The 26185-nt window shown below is 48.3% G+C and overlaps 2 protein-coding genes across 6 annotated transcripts in view; one reads left to right on the top strand and one right to left on the bottom strand.

Moving 5' to 3' along the window:
* The window catches only part of syne3 (spectrin repeat containing, nuclear envelope family member 3), an 80225-nt gene extending 63844 nt beyond the window's left edge, over positions 1–16381 (bottom strand). For 2 of the 4 annotated variants that reach the window (XM_060829540.1, XM_060829541.1), the window contains exons 1-3: positions 16299–16381; positions 15260–15411; positions 2848–3020 (exon numbers count right to left, since the gene is read on the bottom strand). In XM_060829540.1, the coding sequence (XP_060685523.1) occupies positions 2848–3020; positions 15260–15397 (311 nt within the window). In that variant the 5' untranslated portion in view covers positions 15398–15411; positions 16299–16381. Of the gene's footprint in view, positions 1–2847; positions 3021–5687; positions 6235–15259; positions 15412–16298 lie in introns of those variants that run through there. The other 2 variants (XM_060829542.1, XM_060829543.1) reach the window with 2 other exon arrangements.
* A 4646-nt stretch (positions 16382–21027) lies between these two features.
* pomt2 (protein-O-mannosyltransferase 2) overlaps positions 21028–26185 on the top strand; it is a 217352-nt gene continuing 212194 nt past the window's right edge. For both annotated transcript variants that reach the window (XM_060828634.1, XM_060828633.1), the window contains exon 1: positions 21028–21277. In XM_060828634.1, the coding sequence (XP_060684617.1) occupies positions 21090–21277 (188 nt within the window). In that variant the 5' untranslated portion in view covers positions 21028–21089. The remainder of the gene's footprint in view (positions 21278–26185) is intronic.

Below are 26185 nucleotides of genomic sequence, written 5' to 3'. Positions count from 1 at the left end.
ACAGGGATCTTGGAGTTCAGATGCATGGTTCTCTAAAAATGGAGTCCCAGGTAGACAGGACAGTGAAGGCGGCTTATGGCACACCGGCCTTCATCAGTCAGAGCATTGTGTATAGAAGTTGGGACGTTATGTTGCAGTTCTACAGGACGTTAGTAGGGCTATACTTGGGAGTATTGTGTTCTGGTCAGCTTGCTGTAGGAAGGATATTATTAAACTGGAAAGAGTGCACAAGAAATTTACAGAAGATGTTGCCAGGACTCAATGGTCTAAGTTACAGGGAGAGGTTGGACAAGCTTTTTTCTTTAGAGCATAGGAGACTAAGGGGAGATCTTCTAGAAGTGTACAAGATCGTGAGAGACATGGATCGGGTGAACGCACTCAGTCTTTTTCCCCAGAGTTGGAGAATCAAGAACTAGAGGGCATCAGTTTAAGGCTAGAGGGGAAAGAATAAAAGGGAACTGGAGAGGCAACTTTTTTTCCCCCAACGTAAAGGTGGCACACATATGGAATGAGCTGCCAGCCCCAGCAATGGTTGAGGATACATTGACAACATTTAAAAGGCATTTGGTCAAATATACTGAAAGGAAAGGTTGAGAAGCTGGTTGGCTGGATTATCGGTTTATAGAGTAGTGTGATGCTAACACTGTGGGTTCAATTCCCATCAGCTGTTTGAGGTGACCATGAAGGATTTTCCTTCTCAACCTGAGTCAGTGAAGTCTGCAGAAGCTGGGGACCAGAGTTGAGTGTGTTGTTGAAAAAGCACAGCAGGAGTTGCAGGAAAATCGATGATTCGGGCCTGACTCTTCATCAGGAATGAGGCTGGCAGCCTCAGGGTGGAGGATGAATTGGGAGGGAGGTGGGGCTCGGGCTGCGGGGGGTGGGGGGGGAAGGTAGTTGAGAGTGCAATAGAGTGGAGCGGATAGAACAAAGAATGACAGGTGGGACAAGTTGAGGGAGGTGTTGAGCTGGAAGGTTGGAACTGGGGTAAGGTGGGAGGGGAAATGAGGAAACTGGTGAAGTCCACATTGGTGCCCTGGGATTGAAGGGTCCCGAGGCGGAAGATGAAGCGTTCTTCCTCCAGGCATCGGATGGTGAGGGAGTGGCGGTGGAGGCGGCTCAGGACCTGCATGTCCTCGGCAGAGTGGGAGGGGGAGTTGAAATGTTCGGTCATGGGGCAGTGGGGTTGATTGATGCGGACGTCGCGGAGATGTTCCTCAAAGTGCTCTGCAAGAAGGCGTCCAGTTTCTCCAATGTAGAGGTGACCGCATGGGGAGCAACTGAAAACAATAAATGACATGTGTGGAAGTGCAGGTGAAACTTTGATGGACGTGGAAGCCTTCTTTGGAGCTGAGGGCCGTGGACCTGACCAGGTGGTCACTGAGGGAATGGTCTTTGCGGAAGGCGGAAATGGGTGGGGAGGGAAATATATCCCTGGTGGTGGGGTCCGTTTGGAGGTGGCAGAAATATCGGTGGATGATGCGATTTATGCGGAGGTTGGTGGGGTGGAAGGTGAGGATTGGGGCATTCTGCCCTTGTTGTGGTTGGAGGGGTGGGATTCGAGGGCGGAGGGGCTGGACGTGGACGAAATGCGTTGGAGGGCATCTTCAACCACCTGGGAGGGGAAATTTCGTCTTTAAGGAAGGAGGCCATCTAGTGTGTTCTGTGGTGGTCCTCCTGGGAGCAGATGTGGTGGAGGCAGAGGAATTGGGAATACAAGATGGCATTTTTGCAGGAGATAGGGTGGGAAGAGGTGTAATCCAGGTAGCTGTGGGAGTCGGTGGGTTTGTAAAAAATGTCAGTGTCAAGTTGGTCGTCATTAATGGACATGGAGAAGTCCAGGGAGGGGAGGGAGGTGTCAGAGATGGTCCAGGTAAATTTAAGGTCAGGGTGGAATGTGTTGGTGAAGTTGGTGAAGTTGATGAACCGTTCGACCTCCTCGCAGGAGCACGAGGTGGCGCCGATGCAGTCATCAACGTAAAGGAGGAAGAGGTGGGGAGTGGTGCCAGTGTAACTACAGGAGATGGACTGTTCTACGCAGCCAACATAGAGACAGGCATATCTGGGGCCCATACGGGTGCCCATTGCTACACCTTTTGTCTGGAGGAAGTGGGAGGATTGGAAGGAGAAATTGTTGAGAGTAAGGACAGTTCAGCCAAACGAATAAGAGCGTCAGAGGAAGGGTATTGGTGAGGACATTGGGAGAGGAAGAAACAGAGAGCTTGGAAGTCCTGGTCATGGCGGATGGAAGTGTACAGGGACTGGATGTCCATGGTGAAGATGAGGCGTTGGAGGCCAGGGAAATGATAGTCTTGCAGGAGGTGGAGGGTGTGGATGTTGTCCTGAATGTATGTGGGGAGTTTCTGGACCAGGGTGACAGGACAGTATCGATGTAGGTGGAGATGAGCTTGGTGGGGGCAGGAGCAGGCTAAGACGATAGGTCGGCCAGAGTAGTCAACCTCTCAACCTCTTCCCTCCCCTGAGGTCTGGTGGCCCACACGTTAAAACACCACCAGTCACTTCTCTCTAATGAGTGCAGCTCCTATGGTCTGAGAAGACTATGACAACACAACAACAGAAGGATTTGGGTCAAGTACAGGGACATGGAACTTTGGTGGGCATGGTCCAGTTTCGGCCAAAAGGCCTGTCTCCATGCTGTGGGACTCTATGACCACCAACTCATGGGAAGAGTGTAGAGTAACAAATCTGCAATCACCATCTGAAATTAGGGGAGTATGGCACAAATGTTCACAAAGCTGGTGTCGGTACAAACAGCCCAATGGTCTTGTTCAGGAACATGACAATTATACAATCTTGTACTATTTACTTTAGATTTGAAGGAGACACTACCTGTGACAATGGACCATATTGATTTGTGTATCCTCCCACAGGGTTTTAATATGTTTCACTGCTGCATGAATTTCATGTTTCTCATCATCATTTTTGTCTCGTAGGAGAGATTCTGCCTTCACCAGCACCCTGTCCAGTCGGAGATGCCCTTCAGGCTCCTCTGCTAAGATAACCTGTCCAAGAACCAATGATTAAACACATTGCTCAACTGAATATAAGACTGATCAGATGTATGTACTTTAATAAAAATCATCACTTTTTTAAACTCCAATGGTTGAAGATTAAATTTGTTCATAAGGTAAACCCTTCATCAACGCATAGAGTCATAGCGATGTACAGCATGGAAACAGACCCTTGGGTCCTACCCGTCCGTGCTGACCAGATGTCCCAACCCAATCTAGTCTCACCTGCCAGCACCCGGCTCATATCCCTTCCTATTCATGTACGCATCCAAATGCCTCTTAAATGTTGCTATTGTACCAGCCTCCACCACATCCTCTGGCAGCTCATTCCATACATGTACTACCTTCTGTGTGAAACAGTTGCCCCTTAGGTCTCTTTTATATCTTTCCCCTCTCACCCTAAACCTATGCCCTCTAGTTCTGGACTCCGCAACCCCAGGGAAAAGACTTTGTCTATTTATCCTATCCATGCCCCTCATAATTTTGTAAACCTCTATAAGGTCACCCCTCAGCCTCCGATGCTCCAGAGAAAACAGCCCGAGCCTGTTCAGCCTCTCCCTATAGCTCAAATCCTCCAACCCTGGCAACATCCTTGTAAATCTTTTCTGAACCCTTTCAAGTTTCACAACATCTTTCCAATAGGAAGGAGACCAGAATTGCACGCAATATTCCAACAGTGGCCTAACCAATGTCCTGTACAGCTGCAACATGACTTCCCAACTCTAATACTCAATACTCTGACCAATAAAGGAAAGCATACTAAACGCCTTCTTCACTATCCTATCTACCTGCGACCCCACTTTCAAGGAGATATGAACCTGCACTTCAAGGTCTCTTTGTTCAGCAACACTCCCTAGGACCTTACCATTACGTGTACAAGTCCTGCTAAGATTTGCTTTCCTAAAATGCAGCATCCTGCATTTATTTACATTAAAATCCACCTGTCACCCCTCAGCCCATCTGATCAAGACCCCATTGTAATCTGAGGTAACCTTCTTCGCTGTCCACTATACCTCCAATTTTGGTGTAATCTGCAAACTTACTAACTGTACCTCTTACGCTCGCATCCAAATCATTTACGTAAATGACACAAAAGTAGAGGACCCAGCACCGATCCTTGTGGCAATCCACTAGTCACAGGCCTCCAGTCTGAAAAACAACCCTCCACCACCACCCTTTGTCTTCTACCTTTGAGCCAGTTCTGTATCCAAATGGCTAGTTCTCCCTCTGTTCCATGAGATCTAACCTTGCTAATCAGTCTCCCATGCGGAATCTTGTCGATCGCTTTACTGAAGTCCATATAGATTAAATCTACCGCTCTGCCCTCATCAATCGTCTTTGTCACTTCTTCAAAAAACTCAATCAAGTTTGTGAGACATGATTTCCCACGCACAAAGCCATGTTGACTATCCCGAATCAGTCCTTGCCTTTCCAAATACATGTACATCCTATCCCTCAGGATTCCTTCCAACAACTTGCCCATTACTGAGGTCAGGCTCACCGGTCTATAGTTCCCTGGCTTGTCTTTACCACCCTTCTTAAACAGTGGCACCACGTTTGCCAACCTCCAGTCTTCCGGCACCTCACCCGTGACTATCGATGATACAAATATCTCAGCAAGAGACCCAACAATCACTTCTCTAGCTTTCCACAGTTCTCGGGTACACCTGATCAGGTCCTGGGGATTTATCCACCTTTAACCATTTCAAAACATCCAGCACTTCCTCCTTTGTAATCTGGACATTTTGCAAGATGTCACCATCTGTTTCCCTATAGTCTATATCTTCCATATCCTTTTCCACAGAAAATACTGATGCAAAATATTCGTTTATTATCTCCCCCATTTTTTGTGGCTCCACACAAAGGCTGCCTTGCTGGTCTTTAAGGGGACCTATTCTCTCCCTAGTTACCCTTTTGTCCTTAATATATTTGTAAAAACCCTTCGGAATCTCCTTAATTCTATTTGCCAAAGCTATTTCATGTCCCCGTTTTGCCCTCCTGATGTCCCTCTTAAGTATACTCCTACTTTCTTTATACTCTTCTAAGGATTCACTCGATCTATCCTGTCTATACCTGACATATGCTTCCTTCTTTTTCTTAACCAAACCCTCAATTTTTTTTAGTCATCCAGCATTCCCTATACCTTCCCTTTTACCCTAACAGGAATATACTTTCTCTGGATTCTTGTTATCTCATTTCTGAAGGCTTTCCATATTCCAGCCGTCCCTTTACCTGCGAACATCTGCCTCCAATCAGCTTTTGAAAGTTCTTGCCTAATACTGTCAAAATTGGCCTTTCTCCAATTTAAAACTTCAACTTTCAGATCCGGCCTATCTTTTTCCATCTCTATTTTAAAACAAATAGAATTACGGTTACTGGCCCCAAAGTGCTCCCCCACTGTCACCTCAGTCACCTGCCCTGCCTTATTTCCCAAGAGTAGGTTAGGTTTTGCACCTTCTCTAGTAGGTACATCCACATACTGAATCAGAAAATTATCTTGTATGCACTTGAAGAAATTCTATTCCATCTAAACCTTTAGCACTATGGCAGTCCCAGTCGATGTTTGGAAAGTTAAAATCCCCGACCATAACTACCCTATTAATTAGGGTGTAGGTTTGCTCGCTGAGCTGTAGGTTTGATATCCAGACGTTTCATTACCTGGCTTGGTAACATCATCAGTGGCGACCTCCAAGTGAAGAGAAGCTGTTGTCTCCTGCTTTCTATTTATATCTTTCTCCTGGATGGGGTTCCTGGGGTTTGTGGTGATGTCATTTCCTGTTTGTTTTCTGAGGGGTTGATAGATGGCATCTAGATCTATGTGTTTGTTTATGGTGTTGCGGTTGGAGTGCAGGGCCTCGAGGAATTCTCTGGCATGTCTTTGCTTAGCCTGTCCCAGGATAGATGTGTTGTCCCAGTCAAAATGGTGTTTTTTTTTCATCCGTGTGTAGGACTACGAGAGAGAGAGGGTCGTGTCTTTTTGTGGCTAGCTGGTGTTCGTGTATCCTGGTGGCTAACTTTCTTCCTGTTTGTCCTATGTAGTGTTTGTGACAGTCCTTGCATGGAATTTTGTAGATAACGTTGGTTTTGTCCATGGGTTGTACTGGGTCTTTTAAGTTTGTTAGTTTTTGTTTGAGAATGTTGGTGGGTTTGTGTGCTACTAGGATTCCGAGGGTTGTTCGTTGTCTGGCTGTCATTTCTGGAATTCCTAAAAATCATTAGAAACACCAAAATAGAGGACGACGAAACAATGATCTCATTCGACGTAACAGCACTATTCACCTCCATCAACATCGACCTGGCAAAGGAAACACTTACCACACTTTTAGAAGGGACCATCACACACACCCCAACCACCATCAATCACATTAACAACGAAAACATCATGAAGCTAGTGGGCCTGTGCCTGACCACTCACTTCACCTTCAACAACATAGTTTACAAACAAACTAACGGCACACCCATGGGATCTCCGCTATCAGGATTCATAGCGGAAGCAGTAATGCAAAGACGAGAACAAACGGCCCTAACAATCATCAAACCAAAAATCTGGGTCCGCTACGTAGATGACACCTTTGTCATTACAAAACGAAACAAGATAGAAGAGACATTTAACATCATCAACAACACCCTCACAGGCATGAAGCTCACCAAGGAGGAAGAAACCAACAACAAACTCGCATTCCTGGACGTCACAGTCGAAAGAAAGGACAATGGAGAACTCCAAACCTGCGTATACAGAAAACCGACAAACACTGACCAAATACTTACCTACACCAGCAACCATCCCAACACACACAAACGAAGCTGTATCAGAACACCATTCCAACGAGCCACCTCACACTGCAGCACAGACGAACTTCGAAAAACAGAGAACCACCTATACAACGTATTCAAGAAGAACGGATACTCAAAAAATACAGTCCGCAGATTCCTCAAGAACAAACCACGACAAGCAGACCAAACACAACCAGAAACCCTAACCATCTTACCATACATCAAAGAAGTCTCAGAAATGACAGCCAGACTACTAAGACCCCTTGGAATCTTCGTAGCACACAAACCCACCAAAACTCTCAAACAAAAACTAACAAACTTAAAAGATCCAGTACAACCCATGGACAAAACCAACGTCATCTACAAAATTCCATGCAAGGATTGCCACAAACACTACGTAGGACAAACAGGAAGAAAGTTAGCCACCAGGATACACAAACGCCAGCTACCCACAAAAAGACACTATCCTCTCTCCCTCATAGCCCTACACACGGAAAACAAAAAACATAGAAACATTGAAAAATTGGCCCTTGATGTTGCGCCAATCCAAGCCCACCATCCTCCATATGCCTATCCAATACCCGTTTAAATGCCCATAAAGAGGGAGAGTCCACCACTGCTACTGGCAGGGCATTCCATGAACTCACGACTCGCTGAGTAAAGAATCTACCCCTAACATTTGTCCTATACCTACCTCCCCTTAATTTAAAGCTATGCCCCCTCATAATAGCTGACTCCATACGTGGAAAAAGGTTCTCATGGTCAACCCTATCTAAACCCCTTATCATCTTGTATGCCTCTATCAAGTCACCCCTAAACCTTCTTTTCTCCAATGAAAACAGCCCCAAGTGCCTCAGCCTTTCCTCATACGATCTTCCTACCATACCAGGCAACATCCTGGTAAACCTCCTCTGCACCCGTTCCAGTGCCTCCACACCCTTCCTATAGTATGGCGACCAAAACTGCACACAATACTCCAGATGAGGCCACACCAGAGTCTTATACAACTGCAACATGACCTCAGGACTCCGGAACTCAATTCCTCTACCAATAAAAGCCAGCACGCCATATGCCTTCTTCATAGCACTATTTACCTGGGTGGCAACTTTCAGAGATCTGTGTACATGGACACCAAGATCCCTCTGCTCATCCACACTACCAAGTATCCGACCATTAGCCCAGTACTCCATCTTCTTGTTGCTCTTACCAAAGTGAATCACTTCACACTTACCTACATTGAACTCCACTTGCCACCTATCTGCCCAGCTCTGCAGCTTATCTATATCCCACTGTAACCTGCCACATCCTTCCTCACTGTCAACAACTCCACTGACTTTCGTATCATCTGCAAACTTGCTCACCCAACCTTCTAGCCCCTCCTCCAGGTCATTTATAAAAATGACAAACAGCAATGGTCCCAAAACAGATCCTTGTGGAACACTGCTAGTAACTGCACTCCAAGATGAACCTTTACCATCAATTACTACGCTCTGTCTTCTTCCAGCCAGCCAATTCCTAATCCAAACCTCCAACTCACCCTCAATGCCATACCTCCGTATTTTTTGCAGTAGCCTACCATGGGGAACCTTATCAAACGCCTTACTAAAATCCATATACACCACATCTACCGCTTTACCCTCGTCCACCTCCTTAGTCACCTTCTCAAAGAATTCAATAAGGTTTGTGAGGCACGACCTGTCCTTCACAAAACCATGCTGACTATCCTTGATCACATTATTCCTATCCAGATGTTCATAAATCCTATCCCTTACAATTCTCTCTAAGACTCTGCCCACAACAGAGGTAAGACTCACCGGCCTATAGTTACTAGGGTTATCCCTACTCCCCTTCTTGAACAAGGGAACCACATTTGCTATCCTCCAGTCTTCTGGCCCTATTCCTGTAGACAACGAGGACATAAAAATCAAGGCCAATGGCTCTGCAATCTCCTCCCTTGCTTCCCAGAGAATCCTAGGATAAATGCCATCAGGCCCAGGGGACTTATCTATTTTCACCCTTTCCAGAATTTCCAACACCTCTTCCCTACATACCTCAAAGCCATCCATTCGAATTAATTGTGACTCAATATTCACATCGGCAACAATGTCCTGTTCCTGAGTGAATACTGACGATAAGTATTCATTCAGTGTCTCTCCAATCTCTTCAGCCTCCGCGCACAACTTCCCACCACTATCCTTGACTGGACCTATTCCTACCCTAGTCATTCTTTTATTCCTGACATACCTATAGAAAACCTTTGGGTTTTCCCTAATCCTACCAACCAAGGATTTTTCATGTCCCCTCCTTGCTGCTCTTAGCTTTCTCTTTAGATCCTTCCTGGCTGCCTTATAACTCTCAATCGCCCCAAATTGAACCTTCACGCCTCATCTTTACATAGGCCGCCCTTTAACAAGGGATTCCAATTCGTTATAAAATCACGGCTCCCTCATACAACCCTTTCCTCCCTTTCGACAATTTCGACTGAGACAACACATCAATCCTGGGACAGGATAAGCAAAGACATGCCAGAGAATTCCTAGAGACCTGGCACTCCAACCACGTCATAAACACAGATTCAAATGCCATCTATCAACCCCTCAGAAAACAAACAGGAAATGACATCACCACAAACCCCAGGAACCCCATCCAGGAGAAAGATATAAATAGAAAGCAGGAGACAACAGCTTCGCTTCACTTGGAGGTTCTCCACTGATGATGTTACCTAGCCAGGTAATGAAACGTCTGGATATCAAACTTACAGCTCAGTGAGCAAACCTACACCCTAAACCTCAACCTGAGCTACCAATCTTGCAAAAACCCTGTTATTCTTACAGATAGCTGAGATCTCCTTACAAGTGTGTTTCTCAATTTCCCGCTGACTATTAGGGGGTCTATAATACAATCCCAATAAGGTGATCATCCCTTTCTTGTTTCTCAGTTCCACCCAAATAACTTCCCTGGATGTATTTCCGGGAATATCCTCCCTCAGCACAGCTGTAATGCTATCCCTTATCAAAAATGCCACTCCCCCTCCTCTCTTGCCTCCCTTTCTATTCCTTCCTGTAGCATTTGTATCCTGGAACGTTAAGCTGCCAATCCTGTCCATCCCTGAGCCATGTTTCCGTAATTGCTATAATATGCCAGTCTCATGTTCCTAACCATGCCCTGAGTTCATCAGACTGGAGGCTGGCAAACGTGGTGCCACTTTTGAAGAAGGGTGGTAAGGACAAGCCAGGGAACTGTAGACCGGTGACAGTTTAGATCAGGTCAGGCAGCATCCGAGGAGCAGGAAAATCGACGTTCCGGGCAAAAGCCATTCACCAGGAATAGAGGCAGGAAGCTTCCAGGGTGGAAGATAAATGGGTAGGGGGGCCTGGGGTGAAGGTAGCAAAGAGGACAATAGGTGAATAGGGGTGTGGATAGGGGTGATAGGTCAGAGGGGAGGGTGGAATGGATAGGTGGGAAGGAGGTTGGCAGGTAGGACAAGTCATGGGGACAGTGCTGAGCTGGAAGGTTGGAACTAGGGTGAAGTGGGGGAAGGGGAAATGAGGAAACTGTTGAAGTCCACATTGATGCCCTGGGGTTGAAGTGTTCCAAGGCGGAAGATGAGGCATTCTTCCTCCAGGCGTCAGGTGGTGAGGGAGCGGCGGTGAAGGAGGCCCAGGACCTGCATGTCCTCAGCAGAGTGGGAGGGGGAGTTGAAATGTTGGGCCACGGGGCGGTGTGGTTGATTTGGTGCAGGTGTCCCGGAGATGTTCCCTAAAGCGCTCCACGAGAAGGCATCCAGTCTCCCCAATGTAGAAGAAACCGCATCGGGAGCGACGGATACAATAAATGACATTGGTGGATGTGCAGGTGAAACTTTGATGGATGTGGAAGGCTCCTTTGAGGCCTTGGATGGAGGTGAGGGAGAGGGTGTGGGCACAGGTTTTTGCAATTCCTGTGGTGACAGGGGAAGGTGCCAGGATGGGAGGGTGGGTTGTTGGGGGGGGGGGGGGGGGGTGCGTGGACCTGACCAGGTAATCACAGAGGGAACGGTCTTTGCAGAAGGTGGTAAGGGGTGGGGAGGGAAATATATCCCTGGTGGTGGGGTCCATTTGGCTGTGGCAGAAATGTCTGTGGATGATTTGGTTTATGCGAAGGTTGGTAGGGTGGAAACTGAGGACCAGGGGAGCTCTGTCCTTGTAAATGTTGTAGGGGTGGGGTTTGAGGGCGGAAGTGCAGTATGTGGATGAGATGCGTTGGAGGCATCTCCAACCTTTCAGCTCAGCACTATCCCCATGGCCTGTCCTACCTGCCAATCTCCCTTCCCACCTATCCGCTCCACCTTCCCCTCTGACCAATCACCGCTACCCCCCCCCCCCCCATTTATCTCTCTACCCTCGAGGCTTCTTGCCTCCATTCCTGAAGAAGGGCTTTTGCCCAAAACGTTGATTTTCCTGCTCCTCATATGCTGCCTGACCAGCACCACTCTGATCTAAACTCTGGTTTCCAGCATCTGCAGTCCTCACTTTCGCATATAGACAGTGAGCCTGACGTCAGCATTGGGCAAGTTGGAGGGAATCCTGAGGGAAGGATGTGCATGTATTTGGAAAGGCAAGGACTGATTAAGGATAATCAACATGGCTTTGTGCGTGGGTAATCATGTTTAACAAACTTGATTGAGTTTTTTGAAGAAGTAGCAAAGAGGATTGATGAGGGCAGAGCAGTAGATGTGATCTATATGGACTTCAGTAAGGCATTTGACAAGGTTCCCCATGGGAGACTGATCAGCAAGGTTAGATCTCACGGAATACAGAGAGAACTAGCTATTTGGATAAAGAACTGGCTCAAAGGCAGACAACAGAGGGTGGTGGTGGAGGGTTGTTTTTCAGACTGGAGGCCTGTGACCAGTGGAGTGCCACAAGGATCGGTGCTGGGTCCTCTACTTTTTGTCATTTATATAAATGATTTGGATGTGAGCATAAGAGGTACAGTTAGTAAGTTTGTCGATTACACCAAAATTGGAGGTGTAGTGGACAGCGAAGAAGGCTACCTCAGATTACAACAGGATCTTGACTGGATGGGCCAATGGACTGAGAAGTGGCAGATGGAGTTTAATTTAGATAAATGCGAGGTGCTGCATTTTGGGAAAGCAAAGTATATTTGCAGCAAGACATTCCTGCTCCTATATTCAAATCCTCTTTTTCTGATGACCAACAAAACATTTCTCTTTTTCATCTTTTGCTGCACCTTCATGCTTACTCTCAAGGACTGGTGTCCAAGGACACGCAGATCTCATTGCACCTCCCCTTTTCCCAATCTATCACCATTCAGACAATAAATCACTTGCCATGTTTGCTAACAAAGTCCATAGCCTCACATGTATCCACATTAAATTGTATTTGCTTGCTTACTTAACGTGACCATATCACAAAACTTCTCTGCACCCTATTCACAACCTACCCTGCCACCCAACTTTTTCATCATCTGCAAACATGGGGTTATGACAAGTAGTTCTCTCATCTAAATCATTCACGTATTTTGTGTAGAGCTGGAGTCCTATCACTGGTTGCAGCAAAACCCCAATAATCACTCCTTGCACTTGGGAAACAATCTGTTTATTCCTACACCTCACTTCCTGCCTTCCAACCAGTTTTATATCTCTCCTGTTATGAAGGTGTAGGTGTGTACTGTATCTTTGAGAGAGGGAGGAAGCTGGCAAGGACTGTCTGAAAGCACAGAATGTGCTAACATTTGGCTGTGAAACAATAGCTGGAGCTGCACTGCCATGGTACACAACAATTTTGAACTCAGCCAATCAGTTTAAATTATGCCCTAAGATACCAAAATGCAATTGAATTTGAATTTTACTATTTTGGAAGACATCAAACCAATGAGACAGTTCAATGTTTTAGGGTATGTAAAATTGGGCATTTTGACAAGTTAACCAGAGCAGCAAAGAGCACCAACAAACACAGACAGTCTGCAAAATTGCTCTGTGAAAGGTACCTTCTCATCAAGTTTGTAAAGCAGAAGACTTTACTTTACTTGTAAAGCAAGTTTGTGGGCGGCGCGGTGGCACAGTGGTTAGCACTGCTGCCTCACAGCGCCTGAGACCCGGGTTCAATTCCCGACTCAGGCGACAGACTGTGTGGAGTTTGCACGTTCTCCCCGTGTCTGCATGGGTTTCCTCCGGGTGCTCCGGTTTCCTCCCACAGTCCAAAGATGTGCGGGTCAGGTGAATTGGCCATGCTAAATTGCCCGTAGTGTTAGGTAAGAGGTAAATGTAGGGGTATGGGTGGGTTGCGCTTCGGCGGGTCGGTGTGGACTTGTTGGGCCGAAGGGCCTGTTTCCACACTGTAAGTAATCTAATCTAAAAAAAAAGACTGAAGAAAAGACAGAAGTACAGACAAGGATACCAAGGTAAAAGCGACAACTGACTGGTTTTGAAATCTGAATTTTTTTTGTTAAACTTAACTGGGGATTTTATTGGATCATTAGTGTTGCAGAGTGGGAGGTAGATAAATTGATCAGACAAAGGAAGATTACAGTGTAGATAACTGATGTTTAATGTTCTTGTGTTTCTTAGAGTGAATGAATAAATTGTTTAATTTTCTTCTTACATCGAGGGATTTTTATAGTTATTTGTCACTCATACTCTAACAGACTATAAATTGAGGTGAGCTTTTCTGTGGGTCTGGTTCAAATTAGCAGAACAGTAAACCCTGTGTTGTAATACTCTAAATACACTGCCTCCAATTCCATGCATAGGAACGCAAGAATGAGGTGAGCCATTCAGCCTCTTGAGCCTGTTCCATCTTTCAATGAAATCATGGCTGACTTGTTGTCTAACTCCATACATCAGCCTTTGGCCCAAATCCCTTAGTACCTTATAAAGCCAAAAGAACTGCAGATGTTGGAAATCAGAAACTAAACAATGTGCTGGAAAAGCTCAGCAATCTGGAGCACAGAACATAGAACATTACAGCGCAGTACAGACCCTTCAGCCCTCGATGTTGCGCCACCCTGTCATATAATCTGAAGCCCATCAAACCTACACTATTCCATATACGTCCATTTGCCTGTCCAATGACGACTTAAATGCACTTAAACTTGGTGAATCTACTACTGATGCAGGCAAAGCATTCCATACCCTTACTGCTTAGTAAAGCAGGTAAAGCATCAGTAAAGAGAATCAAACAGTTCCCTACTTCTATTAATGTCCTTCAATTCCTTCTTTCCATTAGGTCCTGTGTTCACCCATATTTTTAGGATGTTATTTATGTCTTCCTTTGTGAAGTCAGGCTAAAACATGTATTTAACTAATCTACCATTTACCAATGTCCCCATGATAAATTCCTTGCCTCCGTCTCTATGGGGCCTGAATTCATCTTTACTGACATTCTTCTCTTCACCTTCACCCTGCTTTTACAAAGACAGACAAAAAATACCTGTCCAATGTTTCTGACTGTCATTTATTTTCCCATTTAAAAAAAATCATTGATGGGACATTGGGTCTAACTGGCTGTTTAGTGTTTATTGCCTATCCTTTGTTGCCTTTGAGCAAGTCGAAGCGAGTTGCCTTCTTGAACTACTGCAGCCCATTTGCTGTAGGTAGACTCACAATGCCTTTAGGGAGGAAATTCCAGAATTTTGACCCAGTGACACTGAAGCCTGGACGGTGAGTGGCTTGGAGAGAAAATGCAGGTAGTGGTGTTCCCATGTAACTGCTGCCCTTATTGATCTCGATGGGAACGATTATGGGTCTGGAAGGTGCTGTTTAAAGATCTTTGGTGAATTTCTGCAGTGCAGCTTGTAGATGATACATATGGTGGTGGAGGTAGTACACTGGGTACAGTCTGGGACACAAACCACACAAGAATAATGATCCCGAGTCTGCATTTGCTTAGTGTGTGATGGCATGACAAAATAATATTGTATTTCAGCCGAGGAGAAAATGAGGTCTGCAGATACTGGAGATCAGAGCTGAAAATGTGTTGCTGGAAAAGCGCAGCAGGTCAGGCAGCATCCAAGGCAGTCGTCACTTTCTCCTCGAAGATTTTAACCTCCTGCGAATCCTCTTGCAAGGATGTCTTCCTTGAAGAAGCTCTCTTCCTCCCTCTACAAGGGTTTCAGTGAGTCCCTCTCTCACTGCACACCCCAGATCATCTCCTACCTCCTTCCATCTATCGCATCTCCAACACACCTCCCCCAAGTCCCTCCTCCCTACCTTTTATCTTAGCCTGCTGGACACACTTTCCTCATTCCTGAAGAAGGGCTTATGCCCGAAACGTCGAATCTCCTGTTCCTTGGATGCTGCCTGACCTGCTGCGCTTTTCCAGCAACACATTTTCAGCATTGTATTTCAGCCATCAATTCTCAAAATATGATGTTATTATACAATGACTGATGGGGCAAGGTAGTGCATAAATAGACACAGTCCTGTTCAACTTTTTCTCCAGCTCTTCCCTCACCTCTGTCTCTCTCAGTCTGTTTTCTAAAGCAGCTTTTGGTCCTTGGACATTGTCAGTGGCCTCTAAGCGCTCCTGGATCATCCGCATCCAGCTCTCTGCATTTTCCAGACAGCTTCCAAACTCTTCCTCTGGGCTCATCACAGCAACTGGTCCTACAAAGAGAATATTGCAGAACTGAGACAGCATCTCACAGAGCCAGAGTCCGAGGAGATGAAGCTGGTGAGTGGGTCCAGGGTGGGGTTGTGATGGATCCAGTGGGAGGGAGTGGGCCCAGTGACTGGGGTTGGGGATGCACGTGGCATCTATGGGATGAGAATGGAGCCCATGGGGGGAGGGGTGTGGGGGGAAGGAGCCCTTGGGGGTGAGGATGAGGGTGGGGGGGGCGAATGGAGCCCGTGGGGGTGAGGGGGGGGCGAATGGAGCCCGTGGGGGTGAGGGTGAGGGCGAATGGAGCCCGTGGGGGTGAGGGTGGGGGGGGGATGGAGCCCGTGGGGGTGAGGGTGGGGGGGGGGGGGGATGGAGCCCGTGGGGGTGAGGGTGGGGGGGGGGGGGGGATGGAGCCCGTGGGGGTGAGGGTGGGGGGGGGGGATGGAGACCGTGGGGGTGAGGGTGAGGGGGGGGATGGAGCCTGTGGGGGTGAGGGTGAGGGTGGGGGCAAATGGAGCCCGTGGGGGTGAGGGGGGGTGGAGCCGGTGAGGGTGAGGGCAAATGGAGCCCGTGGGGGTGAGGGTGGGTGGAGCCCGTGGGGGTGAGGGTGAGGGTGGGGGCAAATGGAGCCCGTGGGGGTGAGGGTGGGGGGGGATGGAGCCCGTGGGGGTGAGGGTGAGGGTGGGGGCAAATGGAGCCCGTGGGGGTGAGGGGGGGGGGGGGGAGTGGAGCTTGTGGGGGTGAGGGTGGGGGGGGAATGGAGCCGTTGGGGGTGGGGGTGGGGGGGGGAATGGTGCCCGGGTGAAGGGCCCCCCGTCCCCGGCAAATCCAGCGATATCGCCTGCAGTCGCGGCCCGGGCCTGGGGAGCCGGCTGCTCGAGAGTGTACTCACCGCCCAATCCGGCCAAGGTCCACTTCCCGCCGAATGGAGGCCCCGGGCCCGGGACAGGGACAGAGCACAGGCCAACCGTCACTGACCGAGAGGCGGGGCTGCAACTGGGGGCGGGGCTTGGGAAGGGTGAGGCTGCGGGGGCGGGGCGACGCTGTGAGGTGGGCAGGTCTGCGGTGGGTGGGGCGGGGCTTGGGGTGTCGGTGGGCGGTGTTAGGGTGGAAGGCGAGGCTCCCTGTGAAGGGCTCGGTTTGGGCTGGTGGGGAGGGGCTCGGGTGAGGGCGGGGCTCGGTGAGGGGCGGGGCTCGGTGAGGCTATCAAGTTTGAGGCAGAACACGTCATAGCTAGCACCTTCCACACCAGGGCCATGACCAGGACCAGGACCATGATGCACTCACTTACCTACAGGGGGTTCATTGAAACTGTTTATTGTGGCAAAGCCAAATGTATAGAGACAGTGTTCTTCTGATTTGCCTTTCCGGAAGAAGGTGTAACAGTCACCTTGATGTTTAAAGATGATCTGGTTATCTCCTGCTCATTGTGTCACTATATCTGGGCGATGGCATCAGTTTAGGTCTGTCATTGTAAGGGTTGACCAGAGGTTCCTGACATTCCAGTTCCTGAATAATAACTGAAAGAATGGTGGATTCAGAACTAAAAGTAGAAATGGCTGGTAAATCTCAGGTCTGACAGCATCTGTGTACAGAAATCAAAGTTAACATTTTGGGTCAAAGCTGGAAGGACAGCACCTCCATTCTCTGCCTGGGGACCCTGCAACCTTCTGAACTCAATATCGAGATCGATAACTTTAGGGCTTGTGCTTTCCAATCTCTTTATTCCTGTGAACTAATCTAAGCCCATCTCCCTGACTATCCATATGTTTATCCAAGGATTGTTTTTATCTCCCTAATGTGGCTGAGTTAACTACATTGGCATGGAGGGTATTCCACATCCTTATTACTCTCTGTGTAAAGAACCTGCCTCTGACATCTGTCTTAAATCTATCCGCCCTCAATTTGCAGTTATACAGCCTCGAACAAGCTGACGTCATCATCACTAGGAAAAAGACTTTCACTGTCTACCCTATCTAGTCCTCTGATCATTTTGTATGTCTCTATCAAATCCCCTCTTAGCCTTCTTCTCTCCAATGAGAACAGGTTCAAGTCTTTCATAAGACCTTCTCTCCAAATCAGGCAATATCCTGGTAAATTTTTGCACATTTCAAATTTTGGGAATCACCCTTCGACAGGACTGGGGGTTTCATCATCCGGTGGACAAGAGGGAATATTTTGCAGGGTTTTACCCATTTATTTAGACATAATACAGATACAAGATCCTTTATCCCAACATCTTAAAACCCACCCCTTTCTGCCTTCCACAAAGACTGTTCCCTCCGTGACTACCTGGTCAGGTCCACGTCCCCCTACAACCCACCCTCCAACCCTGGCAACATCCCCTGCCACCGGAGGAATTGCAAAACCTGCGCCCACACTCCTCCCTCACCTCCATCCAAGGCCCCAAAGGAGCCTTCCACATCCATCAAAGTTTTACTTGCACATTCACCAATGTCATTTATTATATACGTTGCTCCTGATGCGGTCTCCTCTACATTGGGGAGATTGGGCGCCTCCTAGCAGAGTGCTTTAGGGAACATCTCCGGGACACCCGCACCAATCAACCACACCGGCCCGTGGCCCAACATTTCAACTCCACCCTCCAACTCTGCCGAAGACATGCAGGTCCTGGGCCTCCTCCACGACCGCTCCCTCACCACCCGACGCCTGGAGGAAGAATGCCTCATCTTCCACCTCGGAACACTTCAACCCCAGGGTATCAATGTGGACTTCAACAGTTTCCTCATTTCCCCTTTCCCCCACCTTACCCCAGTTTCAACCTTCCAGCTCAGCACCTCCCTCATGACCTGTCCTACCTGCCAATCTCCCTTCCCACCTATCCGCTCCAACCTTTTGCTACCTTCTCCCCAACCAGCACCCCCCTGCCCCCCCAACTTATCTCTCCACCCTGGAGGCTCCCTGCCTCTATTCCTGATGAAGGGCTTTTGCCCGGAATGTCGATTTTCCTGCTCCTCGGATGCTGCCTGACCTGATCTAAACTGTCACCGGTCTACAGTTCCCTGGCTTGTCCTTACCACCCTTCTTCAAAAGTGGCACCACGTTTGCCAGCGAGAGTGGTGGTTGACACGAGTCAGGTGCTCTGACATATGAAGTTTAGATAGGTAAAGCGATCCTGAAAAAAGTGGATTTCATGAAAACTGCAACTTTAGAAATGGGGCAGGAGCAAAACATACTTCTGGGCCCACAGAACATCCCATAAGGCTGTCAGAACATGAGGGTTCTCCCCCTCTATCTGCCATTGAGAAAATCCCGGAGGACGAGGTGGACACAGCTGATGTCGCAGCTTCAATCCTGATCCTGCCCAAAGAAGCTGACTTTGCGCCGATATGCTCTGGGCATAAGAGGTGGCTATAGTTCAGGACACACACTATATCTAAGCCAGAGTCAGAGGAACTGGGCCTGGTGCAAAAACTCCCCAGAAGATGCTACAGAAAAAAGAATGGGTATGCGTCTGAGGACTGAGATGGGAAAATATGTAGTGATAGGAACTACATACAAAACAGCCAGGTGGACCAGGTAGAATATTGTGTGCAGTTTTGGTCTTTTCTGAGGAAGGATGCTCTTGCTCTCAAGGGAGTGCAGCGAAGGTTTACCCAGGCTGATTCCAGGGATGGTGGCACTGACGGATGAGGAGAGATTGACTGACTAGGTTAGGATTGTTTTCACTGGAGTTCAGACGAGTGAGGACGGATCTAACAGGACGAGACAAGATAGATGCAGGATGTTCCTGATGCTAGGTGTGTCCAGAACCAGGGATCATTTTTATTTTACCCAGAGAGTGGTGAGCCTGTGGAATTCATGACCACAGAAGGTAGTCGATGCAAAACATTGAATGTATTCATGAGGTGGCTAGATATAGCACTTGGGTTGGACAGGATCAAAGATTACGGGAAGAAAGCAGGATGATGCTACTGAGTTGGACAATCAGCCATGATTGTGATGAATGATGGGGCATCTTTAAAGGGCCAAATGGCCTCTACCCGCTCTATCTTCTATGTTTCTATGCCCTCCTTGTTTGGGGCTGTTAGCCTAGTTGAATTAAGTAGCCCTGGCTGGGTCAGTGTCATGTGTAAACAAATTCTAGATTAGCGGTGCTGGAAAAGGACAGCAGTTCAGGCAGCATCTGAGGAGCAGGAAATTTGAAGTGTTGGGCAAAAGCTTTTGCCCGAAATGGGTCGATTTTACTGCTCCTTGGATGCTGCCTGAACTGCTGTGCTTTTCCAGCACCACTAATCCAGAATCTGGTTTCCAGCATCTGCAGTCATTGTTTTTACCCTCATTTGTAAAGAAAGGGGACTTGGTGTATCAGCCTTGAGTGCAGCTGTTAGTGTTTATGGAAAAAGACAACGATTGGCCTAAAATAAAGAATCTTGAAAACTGATTTTAATAAGGCAGAGTTAAACAATGTGAACTGAGAGCAGCTACTGGTAGGCAGTGAGATATATTACAATCAGTTCCAGTGAAGGGAAATCCAAGGATAACCCCTCCTCTCCTCCCCTCCCCTCTCCCGCCCCCGGCTGCCCGCACTCACCACACATGCCCAGGCCCTGCCAGTCGGTAGAAGTGGCTCAGGAAGGACAAAGCTGTAACCAGCAAGAGAAGGCCCCGAGCACCAAACCCGGGCTGGTTAGGGAGTGCAGTTTCATGCTTGGGGCCTTCTCTCACTAGTCACAGTTTTAGCCGTTTCTATTGACTGGCAAAGCGAGGGGTGCCACGGTGGCTCAGTTGTTAGCACTGATACCTCACAGCACCAGGGACTCTGGTTTGATTCCAACTTCAGATTTTCTCCCTGTGTCTGCGCAGGTTTGCTCCGGGTGCTCTGGTTATGTGCAGGTCAGGGTGCATTGGCCATGCTCAATCGCCCATGGTGTTAGGTGCATTAGTCAGGGGTAAATGTAGGGAAGGGGTATGGGTCTGGGTAGGTGACTCTTTGGAGGGTCAGTGTCTACTTGTTGGGCCGAAGGGCTTGTTCCAAACTGTCGGGAATCTAATCTAATATAAAGTGAGAGAGCGAAGGAGCAACCATGAGAGAGAAGGGATCCACAGGAATGGATACATCTTCCGCCGCTGATTGGTGGAGACCCCTCTCACCAGGTGCTGGTTTATTGGTTGGCACAAAAACAGAAATTGCCCCAAAACCTCAGCAAGTGCACACCAGCGGCTGCCGATTGGTGCAGCGACACACCAGCGGCTGCCGATTGGTGCAGCGACACACCAGCGGCTGCCGATTGGTGCAGCGACACACCAGCGGCTGCCGATTGGTGCAGCGGCCCGCCAGCGCCTGCCGATTGGTGCAGCGGCACGCCAGCGGCTGCCGATTGGTGCAGCGGCCCGCCAGCGCCTGCCGATTGGTGCAGCGGCACGCCAGCGGCTGCCGATTGGTGCAGCGGCACGCCAGCGGCTGCCGATTGGTGGAGCGGCACACCAGCGGCTGCCGATTGGTGCAGCGGCGTACCAGCGGCTGCCGATTGGTGGAGCGGCACACCAGCGGCTGCCGATTGGTGCAGCGGCACACCAGCGGCTGCCGATTGGTGCAGCGGCACGCCAGCGGCTGCTGATTGGTGCAGCTGTGCCTGCGTCGCCCCCGCCCCCCTCGGCTCTGTGGTCCGGTTGCCCTGGAGACGGGGCCTGTGGCCGGGTTGGAACCGGGGGCTTTGGGATGTTTGCGTCCGAGCGGAGCCGATGTTTGAGCCGCCGCAGGGCCCAGTACCTGGCAGCCGAGGTTTCTGTCCCCAAGCCCGGGCTGGTGAGGGAGCGCGGCTTCGGTGCTCGGGGCCTTCTCTTGCTGGTTACAGCCTTGTCCTTCCTCAGCCGCTTCTACCGACTGGCGGAGCCTGGGCACGTGTGGTGAGTGCGGGCGGCCGGGGCCGGGGACTGGGGGTCTCCGGGGAGCCTGGGGGCGGGGACCGGGGTGAATGGGGGGGCTCGGGGGGGGGGAGGAACCGGGGGGCTGGTGGAGGGGTGGATCTGGGGGGGAGGAGCGGGGTCCCGGGGTTGGGTTGCCCTTTGGAGACTTGGTGTGCAGTTGTTGGGCTGAATGGCCTTCTCCACAATACACTGTGTAATAGGGTTTGCTGGTGACACCACATTCCAGAAAGGAATATAAAATGTTGTGTGTCGGGGTGACATGGCTGAGTGGTGAGCACTGCTGCCTCACCGGGCCAGGGACCTGGGTTCACTCCCATCCTCTGGGCAGTTGTGTGGAGTTGGCACATTCTCCCATTGTGGCTGCGTCGGTTTCCTCCAGGTACTCCAGTTAATAGAGTTCAACCTGGATAAACCTGAAGTGATGCATTTGGAAGGTCAAACTCGAATGCTGAATATAGGATTAAAGACAGGATTCTTGGCAGTGTGGAGGAACAGAGGGATCTGGGTGTGCAAGTACATAGATCCCTCAAAGTTGCCACCCAAGTGGATAGGGTTGTTAAGAAAGCATATGGTATTTTGGTTTTCATTAATAGGGGGATCGAGTTTAAGAACCACAAGGTTTTGCTGCAGCTCTACAAGTCCCTGGTGAGACCACACTTGGAATATTGTGCCCAGTTCTGGTCGCCCTACTATAGGAAAAATACAGAAGCTTTGGAGAGGGTGCAAAGAAGGTTTACCAGGATGCTGCCTGGATTGGCTTGTCTTATGAAAAAAGGTTGAATAAGCTCGGACCTTTCTCACTGGAGAGATGGGGGAAGAGAGGTGACCTGATCGAGGTGTACAAGGTAATGAGAGGAATAGATAGAGTCAATAGCCAGAAACTTTTCCCCAGGGCAGGATTAATGGGTAGAAGGGGTCAAAGTTTTAAGATATTAGGGGAAAGGTATAAAGGAGACGTCAGAGGTAGGTTCTTTACGCAGAGAGTTGTGAATGCATGGAATGCGTTGCCAATGGTGGTATTGGACGCGGAGTCATTGAGGACATTTAAGCCCTTGTGGGACATGCACATGCTGAGCAGTGAGCTGAGGGGTGCGTAGGTTAAGTTTCTTTTTACATTAGGATTAAATCTCGGCAAAACATCATGGGCCAAAGGGCTTGTTCTGTGCTGTGCTTTTCTATGTTCTGTAACCTTGCACTCCTACATGTCTGTTTTTTAATAAGCCTTCTCAACCTGCCCTTCCACTTTGAAAGGTTTATACAAGTTTTTTCACAGGTCATTCTATTTCTACACACATTTTAAAATTGTGCCCTTCATTTTCATTGAAAGGCAGCAGTGGTATGTGATAGTTTGGGTATGTCCGCAGCCATTGATGTGATTCCAGGATGGAATGTTGCCTCCCTCGTGACTGGGAAAGGAAGTCTCTGGAGAACATTTTTTCAAGCGAGGCAAACAACCAGAGGCCATGGTCCATGTTGGTATCAATGGCAGAAAAGTAGTAGGGTTGTTGTAATGGGTGACTTTAGCTTTCTCAATATTGATTGGAACCACCTCCGAGCAGAAGATTTGAATGGAGCTGTTTTTGTAAGGTGTGCTCAGTTGTTGCAATTGAATAAATATGTCCCTCTGAGACGGGCAACAAGTGGTAAGATAAAGGAATCTTGGATGACAAGAGCGGTGGAGCTTCTTGTCAAAAGGAAGAAGGTAGCTTACATAAGTTGGAGGAAGCTAGGGTCAAGCTCAGCTCTAAAGGATTACAGGCAGGAGAGGAAGTAGCTCGAAAATTATCTGAGGAGGGCCAGGAGGGGGCACAAGAAAGGCTTGGCAGAATGGATGAGGGAGAATACAAAGGCATTTTACACTGATGTGAGGAATAAGAGAATGGTCAAAGAAAGAGTAGGGCCGATCAGGAATAGCATAGGGAATTTGTGTGTGGAGTCTGAGGAGGTAGGGGGAAGCCCTAAGTGAGTTTTTTGCTTCTGTCTTTACGAAAGAAACAAACTTTGTAGTGAATGAAATCCTTGAAGAGCAGGTGTGCATGCTGGAATGAATAGAGATAGAGGAAGCTGATGTGCTGAAAATTTTGTCAAACATTAAGATTGACAAGTTGCCAGGCCCAGACCAGATTTGTCCTCGGCTGCTTTGGGAAACGAGAAATGCAATTGCTTCGCCACTTGTGAAGATCTTTTCATCCTCGGTCTCCACTGGAGTCTTACCTGAGGACTGGAGAGAGGCAAATGTAATTCCTCTCTTCAAGAAAGGAAATAGGGAAATCCCAGGCAATTACAGACCAGTAAGTCTCACGTCTGTTGTCTGCAAGGTGGGAGACAGGATTCTGAGGGATAGGATTTATGACCATCTGGAAGAGCATGGCTTGATTAAATGCAGTCAGCACGGCTTTGTGAGGGGCAGGTCATGCCTCACAAACCTTATTGAGTTCTTTGAGGATGTTACTAGACAAGTTGATTAGGGTCGAGAGGTGGATGTGGTGTATATGGACTTCAGCAAAGCATTTGATAAGGTTCCCCATGGTAGGCTCATTCAGAAGGTCAGGAGGAATATGATACAGGGGAACTTCGCTGTCTGGATACACAATTGGCTGGCCAACAGAAGACTGAGAGTGGTAGACGAAGGAAAATATTCTGCCTGGAAGTGAGTGGTGTTCCACAGGGCTCTGTCCTTGCGCCTCTATTGTTTGTAATTTTTATTAATGACTTGGATGAGGCGATTGAAGGATGGGTCAGCAAGTTTGCAGATGACACAAAGGTTGGAGGTGTTGTTGACAGTATAGACGGCTGTTGTAGGCTGCAGCAGGACATCAACAGGATGCAGAGATGGGCTGAAGGGTGGCAGATGGAGTTCAACCTGGATAAATGCGAGGTGATGCATTTTGGAAGGTTGAATTTGAAAGCTGAGTACAGGATTAAGGATAGGATTCTTAGCAGTGTGGAGAAACAGAGGGATCTTGGTGTGCAGGTACATCGATCCCTTAAAATGGCCACCCAAGTGGACAGGGTTGTTAAGAAAGCATATGGTGTTTTGGCTTTCATTAACAGGGGGATTGAGTTTAAGAGTCTTGTTGCAGCTCTATAAAACTTTGGTTAGACCGCACTTGGAATACTGTGTCCAGTTCTGGTCGCCCTATTATAGGAAAGATGTGGATGCTTTGGAGAGGGTTCAGAGGAGGTTTACCAGGATGCTGCCTGGACTGGAGGGCTTATCTTATGAAGAGAGGTTGACTGAGCTTGGATTTCTTTTGTTGGAGAAAAGGAGGAGGAGGGGTTTGGAGGGATATGGGCCAACTGCTGGCAAATGGGAATAGATTGGGTTGGGATATCTGGTCAGTATAAGGATGAGTTGGACCGAAGGGTCTGTTTCTGTGCTGTACATCTCTATGACTTTATGACTTCTTCTGGCAGCTCTTTCCACATAGGCACCACCCTCTGTGTGTAACCGTTGCCCCTTAGATCTCTTCTATATCTTTCCCCTCTCACCCTAAACCTATGCTCTCTAGTTCTGGACTCCCTGCCCCAGGGAAAAGATTTTGTCTATTTACCCTATCCATACCCCTCATGATTTTATAAACCTTTGAGGTCACCCCTCAGCCTCCGCCGCTCCAGGGAAAACAGCCCCAGCCTATTCAATCTCTCCCTATAGCTCATATCCTCCAAGACTGGCAACATTCTTGTAAATCTTTTTTGAACCCTTTCAAGTTTCACAACATCCTTATGAACCAATGCTCTGTACAGCTGCACTATGACCTCTCTAATCCTGCACTCAATACTCTGACCAGTAAAGGAAAGTATACCAAATGCCGCCTTTATTATCCTATCTGTCTGCGTCTCCACTTTCAAGGAGCTATGAACCTGCACTCCAAGGTCTCTTTGTTCAGCAACACTCCCTCGGACCTTACCATTAAACGTACAAGTCCTGCTAAGATTTGCTTTCCCAAAATGCAGCCCCTCGCATTTATCTGAATGAAACTCCATCTGCCACTTCTCAGCCCATTGGCCCAGCTGGTCAAGATCCTGTTGTAATCTGAGGTAACCCTCTCCGCTGTTCACTACACCTCCAATTTTAGTGTCCTCTGTAAACTTACTAACTGTACCTCACATCCAAATCATTTATGTAAATGACAAAAAGTAGAGGACCCAGCACCGATCCTTGTGGCACTTCACTGGTCACAAGCCTCCAGTCTGAAAAACAACCCTCCACCCACCACACTGTCTACTACCTTTGAGCCAGTTCTGTATCTTAATGGCTGGCTCTCCCTGTATTCCATGAGATCCAACCTTGCTAATCAGTCTCCCATGGGGATCCTTGTCCAATGCCTTATTGAAAAGTTCATGGTAGATCATGTCTACCACTCTGCCCTTGCCAATCCTCTGTTATTTCTTCAAAAAACCCAGTCAAGCTTGTGAGACAGGATTTCCTGTGCACAAAGTCATGTTGACTATCCCTTATCAGTCCTTGCCTTTCCAAGTACATGTGCATCCTGTCCTTCAGGAATCCCTCCAACAACTTGGCCACCACTGATGTCAAGCTCACTAGTCTGTAGTTCCCTGGCTTGTCCTTACCACCTTTGGCAAACGTAGTGCCACTATATAACAATCTCCAGTCTTTGGGCACCTTATCTGTGACTATCGATGATACAAATATCTCAGCAAGAGGACCAGCAATCACTTCCCTAGCTTCCCACAGATTTTGAGGGTTCCCCGATCAGGTCCTGGGGATTTATCCACTTTTATGCATTTCAAGACATCCAGCACTACCTCCTCTGTAATATGGACATTTATCAAGTTGTCACCATCTATTTCCTTAGATTCTAAACCTTCCATGTCCTTTTCCACAGTAAACACTGATGCAAAATGTGTGGCGTGGGTGGGGTA

Source organism: Hemiscyllium ocellatum, chromosome 8 (assembly GCF_020745735.1).
Source record: "Hemiscyllium ocellatum isolate sHemOce1 chromosome 8, sHemOce1.pat.X.cur, whole genome shotgun sequence".
NCBI lineage: Eukaryota > Metazoa > Chordata > Chondrichthyes > Orectolobiformes > Hemiscylliidae > Hemiscyllium > Hemiscyllium ocellatum.
This window is presented reverse-complemented; position numbering and strand designations above follow the sequence as displayed.